The 16,188-nt window shown below is 45.2% G+C and overlaps 1 protein-coding gene across 1 annotated transcript in view; it reads left to right on the plus strand.

Annotated features, from left to right (window-relative positions):
• igsf3 (immunoglobulin superfamily, member 3) overlaps window positions 1-16,188 on the plus strand; it is a 196,570-nt gene that overhangs the window by 77,099 nt on the left and 103,283 nt on the right. The window contains exon 2 of the mRNA XM_068040735.1: window positions 8,986-9,363. Within this exon, the coding sequence (XP_067896836.1) occupies window positions 8,986-9,363 (378 nt within the window). The remainder of the gene's footprint in view (window positions 1-8,985; window positions 9,364-16,188) is intronic.

The raw sequence follows: 16,188 nt of genomic DNA on the forward strand, positions 1-16,188 counted from the left end.
AATCTTTTGAAGGTCTTCAAAGCTTTTTTTTAAAGCAGTATCCCTCGCTCATCCGCACAAAGACTCACCTGATTTATTCGCAACCTGCTGCTCTGTGCTCTGTCTTATACAGCTTGAGGTAAGTTCTTTTTTCAATATTTGAGCCAGTATTTTTCTTGAACTTTCTCCCTGCTGGCTATAGGAAAGGTAGTTTTCAGAGCTGTTTTAACTGTGGTTTTCAATCTCAGACTGTGTCTTTTCACCACAGCTGCCACCATGTAATGAGTTCTTTTATGTTGTCTGATACAACGTAAATGAGGGCTGGAATTTTATGGCCCCCCAACGAATGGGCTGGTGGTGGGGGGTGCCGAAAAATTGCGTGCAGCGCGGTAGGTGGGGGGAGCCATTCCCAACGCCTTCCCACCTCCACTGCAATTTTATACGTGGTGGGTGTGGCGAGAAACGGCCCGCCCACTCTGGACCAATGAAGGCCCTTATGTGGCCAATTAACTGCCACTTAAGGGCCTCCTCCCACCGCTGCTGGTATTTTACCCACAGCTGGATGGCAAAGGCCCCAAGAACCCCGCCTGATAAAACCAGGCGGCCTTCTTGTGGGCTGGGGATGGGCCCACCTGATCAGACCCCATGTGCCCCACGGGGGAGGGGGGGGGCCAGTCGCAAAGCCCCAACCGCCCCATCACACAACATTCCCCACCAAGTACCCCCCCCCCCTCCCCCGACTTTGCCTCACTGGGGCCCGGCCAATTATTCCCGGCAAGGCTCCAAAAACTTACCTGTCTTCCGGGGCCGTCCTTCACCTTCTGATGGCTGGGTGTAGTCCCAGCAGTGACCACAGCACCCGATGGCACTGCTGGGACAAAGATCTGCCGGCCGCTGATTGGCTGGCAGCCCCATTAGGCGGGACTTCCTGCCTCAAGGAGTTGGGTCCCACCCAAGACCAATTAAAGGCCTGGGGAGCAAAAAATCCCGGCATGGCTCCCCAGGCCCGGCAGAGGCGGGCTCACCACCGACTTTTCAGCTGGTGGGCAGGGTTTCCCGCCCAATGTAAAATTCCAGCCGAGTTGCCTGGAGTCCAGTTGGTTGAAGATCTCAAACAGGTTTATTTACAGCCAGACTATTATACAGTACAGAGCTAACTATTTACAGAACCTTAGTCTGGGTATTACAGCTGCAGAGTGATGCTGGCTTGGAGTCACATGACCACGTCCTGGTACTTAGCTCATTAGCATACTAAGATCTTAAAGGGACATCACTCTTAAAGGCAATCATATGACATGGTCTTCGAACTCCTTTTTAAAAAGTACCTTTTTTGTGATGGCGCCAGACATTTTTTAAAGATTTCGTGTTAGGCCACTCATGACATTGTTATCATGATGCAAAATACCCATTCTGCACAGTGCAGCCCAATTTCAGGAAGTGATCCTGAAACAGGCATTAGGCACTCTAGCTGCATATGCAAAAAACCCTAATGCTTATTTCTGCCTTTAGCCCTGAACACCGATATTTCAGTCTTTACCAGTGTGGTGGCCAGCTCACTTTCACCCGCCATATTGGACACTTAGGAACCAGTTTTACATCTGTAAAATGGGTGCACCCTCAACAGTTTCTAGGCCCATGAGTTGTCTAACACAAGAAAACGTGAACATGAAAAATACATTTGGTCCATCAAGTTTGTTCCTCACTCAGAACATGTACAAATTCCGTATCTTGGGCATTAACCAGCCCAGCATATATCCCTCAAAAGTAAATCTCAAAACATAACACACAGCATTTGCATAGGCTGGTGGAATTATATTCTATATAACGCTGTGGGTGAAATTTTACAACTTAGCGCCACTGGCGCGGTTTAGCGCATGCTGAAAAATGGTCCATGTTGCGATTGGATGTTGTGAATACCATGTCCACACTCCTATGAAGCCATGCATTAGACCATTGATCACTATTGGTCGAAAGCTGAATTGAATACATTCAGGGAGACTTTGAAGTGTATGATCTGATGATGCAAGGCTTGCATACAGAGAGCAAGCATGTGCTTTGCTGATCATCCAAGCTTGACTGGATTCAGTGTGAAATCAAAGTTGCCATTAATCTGAAGGTTTATGAGGCAGTATCATCCCCAGCATATACACCCTACTGAGCCAGCAGCGCTTGAGATGGCTTGGCCATGTGAGCTGCATGGAAGATGGCAGGATCCCCAAGGACGCATAGTACAGCGAGCTTGTCACTGGTATCAGACCCACCGGCCGTCCATGTCTCCGCTTTAAAGACGTCTGCAAACGCAACATGAAGTCCTGTGGAGATCCGGGAAGGTCCTTGATTTGACTGATCTCAGCCGGGAAGCTGTAAAGGGGACCTCAGTGGTGGCCTCACTTTTCCCAATCTAGTAAGCAGCCAAGATTCCCACTCTTGATCACAATCCACTACTGCTGGAATGTGCAGGATAGGATCAAGCTCTGCTGTCATGTCAGTAATCTCTATCTGCTATAAGAAGAATGTTCACATGGGTGAGATACTGCAGTCCTGTGAGTCACTTTGGAACTAGACCCCCCACCCCACTCACCCAGCATGAGACAAGTGGAGACAACTGCAGGAAAAACAAAACTCAAGTTCAAGGAAAATGTTTGCTTTCATCGCTTCTATCAAGAGAGCTCAGTTGATGCAAACAGTTTTCCTTACTAACTCAACTTTTGGGGGCACGGGCCAGGAATATTTTTAATTCTTGCTGGCTGTTTTATTTGTTTATTTCAACAGTAATTTCAAATAATGAGCTTGATGTGTTTCTTAAATCAATCCTGTGATGAATTTTTCACTCTCTCTTGCTTTGGAAAATGCAGGATGAATAATGACTTCAGTGTTTATTAAAGCAATAGCAAGTCACCAAGGATTGACTGCACATTGCAATAAATGTTTACATGCAGTGAAAGGATGCTCCATGCATTCTTTGGGTATTGTGCTTTGTATGGTCAAGCAGTTGTAATCATATTTGTAGCTTAGAAAAAGAGCGAATAAACTGAGTGCCAATATTAACAAGCTGCACGGGCATGGAAATATATTCATGGTTTTCAGTCAGTTTTTTGATTAAGATTTCTACATATGATTCTTATAGAACATCACATCAAGTTAACTCTCTCCTTTTGAAATTCAAGTTAAGCAAATGACTAAAACTTCTAACAGAAATTTTAACTAGAAACTTGAGTGAACCACTATCAGTGTCTTCTCTTCCTGCTCCTGTGCCACGACCTCTGGCAACCCCCAAGGATCTATCCTATTTCTCATCTACATGCTGACACTCAGTGACATCATCCGAAAGCACAGCGTTAGTTTACATATGTACACTGACGACACCTAACTCTACCTAACCACTACCACTTTCAACTCCTCCACTGTTGCTAAACTATCAGACTGCATATCCAACATGTGGTACTGGATGAGCAGAAATTTCCTCCTATTAAATATTGGGAGGATTAAAGCCATCATTTTTGGTCCCCACTCCAAACTCCCTTGCCACTGTCTCCATCCCTCTCCCTGGCAACAGTTTGAGATTACGCCAGTCTGTTCACAACCTTGGGTGTCACATTTGACCCTGAGATGACTTCCAACCTCATATTCACTAACACCGCCTATTTCCATGTGTGTAACATTGCCTCACTTCACCCCTGTCTCAGCTCATCTGCTGCTCAAACCCTCATTCATGCCTTCCTTGCCTCCAGACTTCACTATTCCAACGCACTCCTGGCTGGTCTCTCACATTCTACCTTTCGTAAACTTGAGGTCCTCCAAAACTCTGCTGCCTGTGTCTTACACCAAGTTCTGTTCACCTATCACCCCTGTGCTCACTGACCTACATTGGCTTTCAGTCAAGCAATGTCTTGATTTTAAAATTCTCATCCTTGTTTTCCAATCTCTCCATGGCCTTGCCCCTGGCTGTTATCTCCTCCAGCCCCACAATCAGGAGGCGGGAGCTGCATGCTGAGCACAGTTGTCAAAGGCAGACAGCAGCCATAATGGGGCCTTCCGCTGCATTGCAGAAGAGAGGAGGCAGGACATCAGAGGGCAGCAACCTCACTGCGCGGAGAAATGGCCAAATGGCCAAATAAAAGGAACTGCGACTGATCTCACACAAAAAGCCCTAGTGGCAAAAATTATTCCTCATAAAAAAAATTACTTAATTGCTCCCTGCATTGAACCTGAACCTGTGCACTAACATGCACCAGACTGTTCGGGTTTGGAGATTTGCTAATTGAAAATTGCCTCTGGTCCTCCCCAGCCAGTTAACAAGCTCCCCCTCCCCCTCAACCCTCACTTTGAAAATACCAGTGCATCCCAAAGGTTTTGGGACAAGGAAATGCCATCTGGGAGTGCTGTTTTCTAAGCGGGCCCACTCCTGTTCTTGCCCCCATGGTAATTGAAAATCCCAGCTCATATGTCCTTACGTGGTTCGGTGTCATATTTTGTTTTATAATGCTCCTGTGAAGTGCCTTGTGACATTATATTAGGTTAAAGGTGTTACATAAATATTTGTATTAGTAGGAGTATATACCTTGCTTGGGCTCACCCTGACACTTTGATTTGCATCTCCTCAGTCCCCAGACCCTGTGTGAGTTCACCCTGACTCTCTTGGGAGGTATTTTATCCTGGCGGCGGGGGTCTTGACGTCCAGAGATCCCCGTGTTGCCTCTTCTCCAGAAGGCCCGCTGAATTTAGTGCCAATCAGGCACTTAAGTAGACAGTATCGGGCCTTCCACAGGATCTAGGACCCTGTCGTCGGAAGTCCTGCCCTTGCAGAGCTGCCAGGCAATCTGCAGTGCCACCATGGAGGCGGTGGCTTACAGCAGGTGCACCTTCTGGAGGCCAAGGAGCAGGGTTGGAGCCAGGCCTCAGATAGGTCAGGACAGGAGGGGTCTCACGGAGAGGGGGTGGGCAGCAAGGGCAGGGGGTAGCCCTCAGTGGGCCCCGCTTCCCGATGCCAGGTCTCTCGTTCAGGCATTAAGTGCCTTTTAATGAGGGACCCCCCCCCACCACCCCCCAGAGCCGGGAAGCAGCCTGCACAGTTTATCGTGCAGTGCTTCCAGTGCGGTGACAGGGCTGCCCAATGCACGGCTAATTGCAGCTGCGGCTGAAAGAGGCACTTAATTTGGGGTTAATTACCCAGTTAAGAGCCTCAATTGGCAGCAGGCGGGAAGGCCATTCACAGGTCTTCCTGCCCCAGACTAAATTTTGGCGGCTACGGGATGGTGGCGGCAACCCCTCCCCCCCGCCACCATTCCACCTGATTTTATGCTCTCCCCGCCTCCAAACCAGCCATGGGGGAGGGCATAAAATTCCACCCCGCTGTTTCACATCGCCTCAAGCCCAGACCAGTTCAGTTTTTAAATTCAGGGTACCACTTATTTTTAATAATATTTTTTTTCATTTTTCCTTTTCCTTGTAATCACCACACCACATAGATCATCACCAAAGAATCAGTGAGCCAACATGAATTGTGAATAGCTGGAATTTCAATGTTATTTGAAAGGGGGATTAACATTTATGTTTCCAGAATTAGAGTTTGAAGCCATTAGTTCTTTTTTCCATTCCTCTCATTTTTAGGTTTGCCTTATGAGGTTTATTTACAATACTTCACTTGAATAAAGTTATCTTCTGATATTCTCGCTCCATGTGGAGAGCTATTTCTATTTACACTCATGCAATTGCAGCACAGCTCTCAGAATTGTTTTTGTCACGTGCAAACATGTAGTTCCTGAAATCACACTTTAATTGCTGTCTGTATAGCCCTGTTATTTTCCAGTTGTGAAGTTGATTGAGACAGAAGAGTAAGAGTCAGACATTTGTGATGGCTATCATGCATTCAATGATTCATTGATCTCACCAAAGCCTTTGACCTCGTCAGCAGACGTGGTCTCTTCAGACTACTAGAAAAGATCGGATGTCCACCAAAGCTACTAAGTATCATCACTTCATTCCATGACAATATGAAAGGCACAATTCAACATGGTGGCTCCTCATCAGAGCCCTTTCCTATCCTGAGTGGCGTGAAACATGGCTGTGTTCTCGCACCCACACTTTTTGGGATTTTCTTCTCCCTGCTGCTTTCACATGCGTTCAAGTCCTCTGAAGAAGGAATTTCCCTCCACGCAAGATCAGGGGGCAGGTTGTTCAACCTTGCCCGTCTAAGAGCGAAGTCCAAAATACGGAAAGTCCTCATCAGGGAACTCCTCTTTGCTGACGATGCTGCTTTAACATCTCACACTGAAGAGTGCCTGCAGGGTCTCATCGACAGGTTTGCGGCTGCCTGCAATGAATTTGGCCTAACCATCAGCCTCAAGAAAATGAACATCATGGGGCAGGACGTCAGAAATGTTCCATCCATCAATATTGGCGACCACGCTCTGGAAGTGGTTCAAGAGTTCACCTACCTAGGCTCAACTATCACCAGTAACCTGTCTCTAGATGCAGAAATCAACAAGCGCATGGGAAAGGCTTCCACTGCTATGTCCAGACTGGCCAAGAGAGTGTGGGAAAATGGCACACTGACACGGAACACAAAAGTCCGAGTGTATCAGGCCTGTGTCCTCAGTACCTTGCTCTATGGCAGCGAGGCCTGGACAACGTATGCCAGCCAAGAGCGACGTCTCAATTCATTCCATCTTCGCTGCCTCCGGAGAATCCTTGGCATCAGGTGGCAGGACCGTATCTCCAACACAGAAGTCCTCGAGGCGGCCAACATCCCCAGCTTGTACACACTACTGAGTCAGCGGCACTTGAGATGGCTTGGCCATGTGAGCCGCATGGAAGATGGCAGGATCCCCAAAGACACATTGTACAGCGAGCTCGCCACTGGTATCAGACCCACCGGCCGTCCACGTCTCCGCTTTAAAGACGTCTGCAAACGCGACATGAAATCCTGTGACATTGATCACAAGTCGTGGGAGTCAGTTGCCAGCGTTCGCCAGAGCTGGCGGGCAGCCATAAAGACAGGGATAAAATGTGGCGAGTCGAAGAGACTTAGTAGTTGGCAGGAAAAAAGACAGAGGCGCAAGGGGAGAGCCAACTGTGCAACAGCCCCGACAAACAAATTTCTCTGCAGCACCTGTGGAAGAGCCTGTCACTCTAGAATTGGCCTTTATAGCCACTCCAGGCGCTGCTTCACAAACCACTGACCACCTCCAGGCGCGTATCCATTGTGTCTCAATATAACGAGGCCCAAAAGAATCATGCATTCCTCAATAAAGCTCCTGTGATTGCTCAGTGAGTTTGACCAAGAGGAGCAGGCCAATTTGCTCTTCATCCAAACTAATTTATGATGCATTTACAACATATGTTTTCACACTGACTCTAAACTTCTGCATTGTAAATTAGCTATCAAGGTCCAAATTGACCCAAATGCAAAATGGAATGAGACTTCCTTCTCACAGAGACTCAAATTGCTCAGTCCTGACTTTGAGTTCAAGCTGCATTTCTAATTGCAGTGTCAGTGCCAAGCGAAACCAGTCATAACTAGAATTCAGACAGTTGTGGTGTGAATGTACCCAAGGCAGATTTCAACCAGGCATGTAGTAAGGATATCACAACTGGCCTTAACACCCCTTATTTTCAAATGGGAAGTCAGTTATGGTTTATCCAGTGACTCTTGCTGCGAAGTGCGTGCGCATGCACATGTGTGTGTGAGAGAGAGACACACAGGTAGGTTTGGACAGGATTGAACTTGGCTGCATTGCTACCCACAGTAAAGTAGCTGTCAATATTCACAGCAAGGGTTTACACATGAAGAACAATCACTTGCTTGTGGGTGCCAGCAGCAACTGTTCTCCAGCAAGGTGTTAGGCATCTTCAGGAGGAGAGACAAGAACATTGGCCAGAGGAAGAAAGTGTATTCCTTACTACCTTTAGGTCAACCACTTGAAGACAGAACCTTATGTTAGATTGAAGTGGTATTTACATCAGGGAGAAACCTGTGCACCACTCACAAAGTTTGATCGAGCAGAATTTGGCATCTATTTTATTTTTTAAAAAGCCAGCATCAAAATTGCATTTATATGGGTTGAATTTCTGAAAGCATTTTTCTAATCGTCTGCTGTAACTTTGCAAAAGACCCAGGGAAACCCCAGAGAAACAGTGTAAACCCACACAGAAATTCAGCCACAGTGTTCTTCACATCATCACAAAGTTGATTGTCACGCAATAGGATACTTCCTCCTCTAAGCAACATAACAGCTACCCCAATCCAATTGCCAGTGAGCTCAGATCCATGGCACGAAGTTACACAAAATGGCACATTAGTTATCAACAAATTGGAAGTCAATCTTTTATAGCAGCACTTCATATATTTCTATTAATTTATCAACTGTTGTAATAAAATACTCTTAATTCCTCAAATAAACCCATCTTAAAAGGATTATGCTAGCTGTTTTCTAATTATGATCAATCCTTCGTACTTGTTACAAATTGTAATCCTATTCTGTCTAAAAGCTTAATGGTAAGTGCACTCTGGGTATGGTGTCAGAGCAGAAAGTCCCAGGTTCCTAGTCTGTGCAGTTAGATGACCTCAGCCAGGACTCCATACAAAGCACTAAAGATAGTATTATGCCCCTGGACAATAGAGGAAAAATTCTAATTGTTGTGTAGTGACTGCTGGCAAGTGCAATAGTGTGGGCCTTGGGTAAGGACAGTGTCTCGCTGTCCTATAACTGCCCATTGTGTTTAAATAGTACACCAATACTTGCTGCCTAGATTGACATGTGAAGAATGCCTTGTTGGGTGAGGTCTCAGATGGTGGTTGGTGTTGATGGAATCCTATCCCAACGAGAGTTCCTACCATCAGAAGAGAAGAGAAACTTGGGGTGGGCAGGGGATGGGGGATGGGAGATTGTGGGTAGGAAAGAGGGAGGGAAGCAAAATTCAGATTTAAGTGCTTTGCATGTGTGGATTGCATTTGGGAAATATCCTATCTTCTAACTATATACATATATAAATTCATCTTTTCAGGCATGTGCGCTGCTCAAAGACATGTCGAGGTACAGGAAGGTCCCCTGATCAGAGCAGCAGGATACCACATAACCATTTGGTGTAATGTGTCCGGATACTCAGGTTCCACACTGCAGAACTTTGAGTGGTCCATCTACCTGCCTTCTGCACCTGAAAGACAAATCCAGATTGTCAGCACGAATGATCCCGACTATCCCTACGCCGTTTATGGAAGCAGAGTACGGAATAAGGAGGTCTACGTTGAGAGAATTGATGGAGACTCAGCGCTGTTACACATTACCAATCTACAACTGGGAGATGCAGGGGAATATGAATGTCACACTCCTAACACAGAATCAACCTACTGGGGATCCTACAATGCCAAGGGGAATCTGACAGGTAAGTGATACTTGCCTTTGCAGTGATTATCTTTGTTAATGTGATGCACAGCAGGTAATAACAGGGCAACATCACAAATGTGCAACATTCCCTTTGAAGAAGCAACAGGTTTTTAATAACATTGTCAGGCTGTATTTATTTCACAGAAGTTTCAGATATATATAGATGGAAGTTTCTACATTGAGGGTAGTTTAAAATTGCATTTAATAGGCTGGCAAACTTGTTTCCATTAGTTCTATGGATATAATATTGTAGTATCTCATTAATGAACCTTTCAATGACTATTAAAGTAGGTTTCTGTTTATTTACAGTGTCTGTACTCCAGCTTCAGTAAAATAGAACTTATGTGCTGGTCTCTCTTTAAAATTGATCCCAGGTGTGATACATTATTCAAAACAATTGGTTTCAGTAGTATTTCGCGTGCCAGGACTCTGAATAATGTGGTTCATCTGGGACCATTTTTACAGGAGAAGGTGTCACTAATGTGAAAAACATGTAAAGATGCAAAAAAGATGCCACTACTTATGTTGAAGAAAATGTATTGTTTGAAAAATGCATTTCAGTATTACACAGCTGCACACTTGAGAAACTTCAGTTTGTGTACAATTAACCATGAGTTTACTTTGGTATGAATAATGTTTGATTATGTCTAGATTGAATGAATTTTCACTCCCATTCTATACCATTGCTTTCTTTCCCATTTGTGAGTTTGAAGCTTCACATATTTGGATAATTCTCTTCCATCTATCCTTCAGAGCTCTTAAATTTCAGTCCAGGAGAGAAATCTGGTCTTAGAAACATAAAGATTTATGGCACAGTAGGAGGCCATTCGGCCCATTGTGTCTGTGTCTGTCTGTGATCAGGCTTCCCTAAACTACCAAGGTATCTAAGCTACAAATGACTTTGCAGTTCCAGCTAGTACAGTGGAACCAGGAGAAGAACCAACTGTAACGTGACCTTGTGGCTTGATACCTCAGCAAAGCCTCTTAAAAAAGCACTAGTTTCTGGAAGTCCAGGACTCTATATGCTTGCAGCGTGAGAGCAAACAGACTTGATTCCCAACTTTACTGTTCCCTCCCCTCCATATACACCGTAAAACAAGATTACTAATTCTATATGGTATATGTAGCGCAGACACAGCAGACCTTTGCCCGTGTGTATCTGAATTCAATATTGCTGTTGCTCAGCTGGCATTGCACCCTGATTTTTAAGGAACCTTAACACCTGTTTCAAATGGACACTCTGGATAGCTAAATGTTGCCTCAGCCAATGTGGTGTCCGGCACAATTCAAAAAATAATGGACAGGTAATGATCAACTGGCCAATCCAACCTGTCCACACAGTTGTGATGCTTTGTGTGATCTTTCATATGGGAAATTGTCAAAGACTTTGTGGAAGTTGAAATAAACTATAACATAGGAACTTCCGTTGTCGTATTTTGTTTATAATGTCTTAAATATGTCAACATCATTTGTCAAGCAAGATGTTCCCCTCCTAAATCCATGCTTATTGTCACTTATTAAACTACTTCTATACAGGTCTTATCCTACCTGTTCCTTAGTATATTTTCCATTATTTAACCCAATATTGATATATGGAATATATAGCACTCTTTTTAAGTACAACTGCTTGTTTATGGGGAGATAGCTTATTAAAATGCTATTAGAAATTGTTCCCCTAAGAGTTATTTCTGCCATCGGTGGGCTTTCTTCCTTTGTGCTCCATCAGAAATGAATTCTTATGCATGTAAAAGCACCAGAAGTCACATTGATGCTGCATTTTAATTGTTGTGCTGATGCCAGAAGCAGCCCAGACTTTACCAGTAGTGCTGCGATATAAATGAGGCAACTCTAATGTTTCCAGCAAGTAGGAGGTATTTTTTTTCCTTGTACTGCTGATGGTTTGCACAACCTGCCAACACTAACAGTGCCATGGGCTGCTATTTTCTTCTGGTTCCAGTCAACTTCTCATGGAGGTTATTAACGTGCTTTTTTTTTTGCATTGCTGGTGTGGGGAAAGTACATGACCAGAAAGTCGGCGATCGCTCTTTGCATGCTGTGCATTGTCAGGAGTCAATCTGGAACATTAAAGTCATGAGCCTGGAGTTTCTGCCAGGTTGCACTGTTTTTCCAGCACAATTCATCCAAAATTGGCCAAACCAGCGCAAGAGATCAAATCAAAAGATTTCAGAAATGTAAGCACAAATTCCATCTAGCACTGATCAAGTCTATCTTAAAAAAAGGACTAGAAGCTGGCCCCACCCCAGACTGAATTAATCACCATTGGAAGTTTCTGCTAATTTGTGCCCTTTTGCATGCCTTTGAAGATGCTCTTAAAATTAAACTGGTTCTTTTGCAAGGACACCAACTACTGTGCAATATAACTGGTAATTGGTTCAATGTAGTTTTTAAAATTAATTTTCAGTTATTTAAAACGCTGCCCAGCGTGATGGTTCGGCATGCAAATGAGTTGGAGCAGAAAATTGAGGGAAAAAAACACTTCTCAAAACTGGCACAATTTTTGTATGTAGTTTTTCTATTACCTTCGGTGCTGTGAATTGTACTCCAATGTGTAATTGTGATGTAGTGCAAAATATTAGCAGGGTCAACATATTGCAGAACCACTTCTGTGGTATAAATGTAGAGGAAGGACTATCAATGCTGACATAGTTACCTTTTATAAATGAGGTCTATAAAGTGACAGATGAACCATTTCCTGTAAATTGCACTCGGTCAGAAGCAGCTGTCCACTGCTTTTGTCTGTACAGTTGCAGGCACTGTAGTAATGAGCTTTCTTTGAATAGATCAGTGTCTTGGCTGTCGTACTGTACATAAAAGATCACTTTTCCCACTCAATTTTGCAAAATAAAAATTAAAAATGTAGTCACAGAAAATTCTATATAATTTAATAATTTGTCAACTGCCAAACACTGCTCGAGGCAGGCTACATTTCACACAAAATAGCAAGTATCAAATGTTAGCTGTAGAGCATGTTTTTGTTGTGTTTGTGCAATCAATAATGCATCTATGCCTGAGTGTGCAGCGCGAACACTGCAGTGTCCTGCCAGCCCCATTATCTGTGATGTGGGTCCTCCAACCCATACTACTACTAACTTTACTTCTTTTCTCAATTTTCTTCTCTCTTCTGTGTGATGATTCCTGCCACTGTTTCGATGACACCATCAAGCCTCTGCTACCTTAGTCAAGTGGCAATTCTACATGAAAGGGAGTGTCAGGAGACTATTCAACTGCAGGTGGCATCACAACTAAGCCCAGTCTTGTCCTTAGCCAATTCCACATAAAAGCACTTTCCAGTATCCAGTAGTCTTTGGCTGGAAATTGGGAGAAAAATTCCTTTGTTTAAAGAAAATTTCCCTCCTCAGCCTAGGGTCAATGAGGTCATGCTTCCATATCTGAATGGGTTATGATCAACTAACAATTCACAGTGGAGTTAGAACCTGAGAACAAAGATCCCTTGACAGCTTAGTCGATTTTCACTGAGCAGCTGAGTCATAGAGACCAGGATCAGGATTTAGTGAAGCCCACTGAGGCAGGGTTGGAGGTGGTGGGGTACGGAGTTTCATAACCGGTGGCGGGGAGTGCCCATTGCCTTCCCGTTGCCCAGTGATCTTTCCAGGGCCAAGATAGGCCGATGATGGCCTTCCTGCCCAGAGGCTAATTGAGGCCCTGAGGTGGCGTATTAAGGGTCTCTTCCCACCGCCACTGGGATTTTACCTGCAATGGAGGGGCCTCTGTTGTGCAGGGAGAATGCCTTGTAAAATGAGGTGCCCTCCTTGCAGGCAGGTGGGGGATGTTCCTTTCTTTGTGAGCAATTTGTGGCCCATGGAGGACCTCCCACCGGGAATAACATTACCCGCCTGGGGCCACCCTCCCCCTAAATTGCACGACCAAACCCCCCACCTCCATCCCCAAACCAGCCCCCCCTCCCCTTGTGGACTGGCCCCGGCTGTCCTACCTCACCTACCTCTGTTCGGTGGTTCCAGCGCTGGCCCCGGATCTGCAGCCTCTGTAGTACCTACAGTGGCCACTGCACCCAGTGGCACTGCCGATACTGCTGAGCTGCTGGCCCTCTGATTGGCCAGCAGCTCTTGGAGGCGCGATCCCCATCCCTTTACAGACTTTAAAGGGACAGGGATCCCATCTCCTGAAACTTTGATTTAAGAAGATCAGAGGATGGCTCCAGGGTGGGGTCACAAAAAGGTAGAAGCGGGATTCCCTCTGCCTTTTCAGCCCGATGCTGGGATACCAGCCTCCAGCATAAAATCCAGCCCCAGGAAAATTCTAGGTAAAGTAATATAAAATAAATGGAGGATACTGAGAGATGTAGAGGCAGTGAGGGACCTTGGAGCATATGTCCACAGATCCCTGAAGGTAGCAGGACAGCTCAATATTGGTTAGGAAGGCCGAAGCATAGAATATAAGAGTAGGAAGGTTAAGCTGGAACTGTATAAAACATTAGTTAGGCCACAACTTTAGTACTGTGTCAGTTCTGATCACCTCATTACAGAAAGCATGTAATTGCTTTTGAGAGGATATAGAGGAGATTTACAAGGATGTTGCCAAGACTGGAAAATTGCAGCTAATAGGAAAGATTGGATAGGCTGGGGTTGTCCTCCTTGGAACAGAGGAGGCCGAGGGGAGATTTGATTGAGATGGGAAGGGCCTATTTACTTTAGCAGAGAGGTCAGTGACCAGGGGGCATTGATTTAAAGTGCTTGGTAGAAGGATTAGAGGGGAGATGAGGAAAAGTTTTTTCACTCAGAGGGTGGTGGGGGTCTGGAACATACTGCCTGAAAGGATGGTAGAGGCAGAAAACCTCATCTCATTTAATAGGTGCCTGGATGAGCGCCTGAAGTGCCGTAACCTGCAGGGCTGTGGACCAAATGCTGGAAAGTGGGATGAGGCTGGGTGGCTTTTCTTTGGCCAGTGCAGACACGGGGGGCCAGGTGGCCTCTTTCTGTGCCATAAAATTTCTATGATTCTACGATCCCCGTTCTGTGCTGAATCTGATAGAGATTAGCCTCCGTGAGCCTGAGCTATAGAGGGAATGCCTGGATACCTGATCATCAGCTAGCAACCCCTGCTGGAGGTGCATATGGATCAAAGTCAAGTGAGGACAAGATCAGGCTCAGCTGTGATACCTTTAAAGTTAACAGCCTGTTGGCTTTCATTGTCAAGTGTCACACATGAAGTATAGGAAAGCAACCAGCAGCTTTCTAACTGTCCCAAAAAAGAGTCAAATACCTTCATGAGGGGAAACATTAATAGAGAAGAAAGACCTGAAATTTTCTTTGTTTTACAGCTCAGTTTACTGTATTTACCCACAGAAGCATCAAAGGCATGTCTTCGACTGTATTAGCATCATCTTTTCCAATATTCAGAGCATTCGCACATCAATCAGTGTTAGCAGCCCTGACACACAGGCCACATTTCTCCTCTATCCAGTCACTTTTTTTTCTTTTTTTAGCTCTTATTCTGACCCTTGGAAGGTTATTCTTGTACTGGTACAACAAAATGTTTAAATCAACATTTCAGTGTTTATCAGGTGGCAAACAATTGTCCAAATAAATCTTTGCTTAGCACTACAAATTTCTGAATTTTGCATTCTGAGCAGATAGAGTGGAAGCTCAATCTTGCTGTTGATAGTGAAAATTGAGTAGCCATTGGAATACAGCAGGAAATCTAATCCTTATGACTAGAATTGAATCACGGGCTTAGTTTTAATTCAAACCCATCTGTCCTTAAAGGCAGAAGAAGCCTAGATTTTCCAGTTAACATTATTTGAATCCCAACAGTGATCCATTTAAAATAAATGGGCAGTCAGTTCTGATGAAGGAAACACACCAAAAAGATATTAACCTATCTCTCTACAGATGCTGAGTGCTGTACATTTCGTCATTTTATGTTTTATTTCAAATCTGCAGTTTTTCTATTTATTTAAAATATTTCCAATCTGGGGTAGTCTCAACCTCGGTGCCCTTTCAAAGATATAACTTGATCATCCTTCTGTTTTTCTTTTTCTTACTATTGATTTAATAAAAAATGTCTGAGCCTGATTGTGAGGGAGCAGAATTAATGGGCTGATTTTGATGGAGTGAGCGGGGTCTCCCGATGCTAGGCCCAAAAAACAAGGGAAACCCCACCCCAACTCTATTTAACGGCACTCGGGCAATTAACTGCTAGATGCAGTTGGCCCTGTCGCTTTAGGGATAGGGTTCCTGCCTCTGGCTAGAAACTCTGTAGTATCAGCAGCATCAAGGGGAGTGATGGCCATTGCTGGTACTACAAGAGGCCTGGGACCAGGATCATCGCTGGAGCCCCGGACCCAAGGTAATTGTGGCAGGGTTTCCAGGGCCAATCCAGCAGGCCCCAGAGTGGGGAGCAGAGTCATTGAGGACGAGGATGGGGGGATGGGTTGGCCTGTGCTGTCAGGGGCTCTCCATGGGCCAGAGATTGCCCACGGAGGAGGCAACCCCTGCCACATCCTCAGGGAGGCCACCTTGTTTTTTCTGAGTGACCGCCCTCCACCCCCCCACCCCATCCCCCCCACATTTCAGAGGCACCCGCCGCTGGTAAAATGCCAGTGGCAGCATAACGAGCTCCTTAAGTGGCCAATCAATAGCCACTTAAGTGCCTCAGTGGGCTCTGGGTGGGACGTCCGTCTTTGGCCAAAATCACACGGCGATGGGAAGGCAACTGGCATTCCACCCACTGCATACCTTCGTTATTTTGTGGGCTCCCATCCCATCTCCCAGGAGCCCATAAAATTCTGGCCAATATGGGGAGTTGAACAGATCTGATCCCT

This window comes from Heterodontus francisci, chromosome 10 (assembly GCF_036365525.1).
Source record: "Heterodontus francisci isolate sHetFra1 chromosome 10, sHetFra1.hap1, whole genome shotgun sequence".
Taxonomy (NCBI): Eukaryota; Metazoa; Chordata; class Chondrichthyes; order Heterodontiformes; family Heterodontidae; genus Heterodontus; species Heterodontus francisci.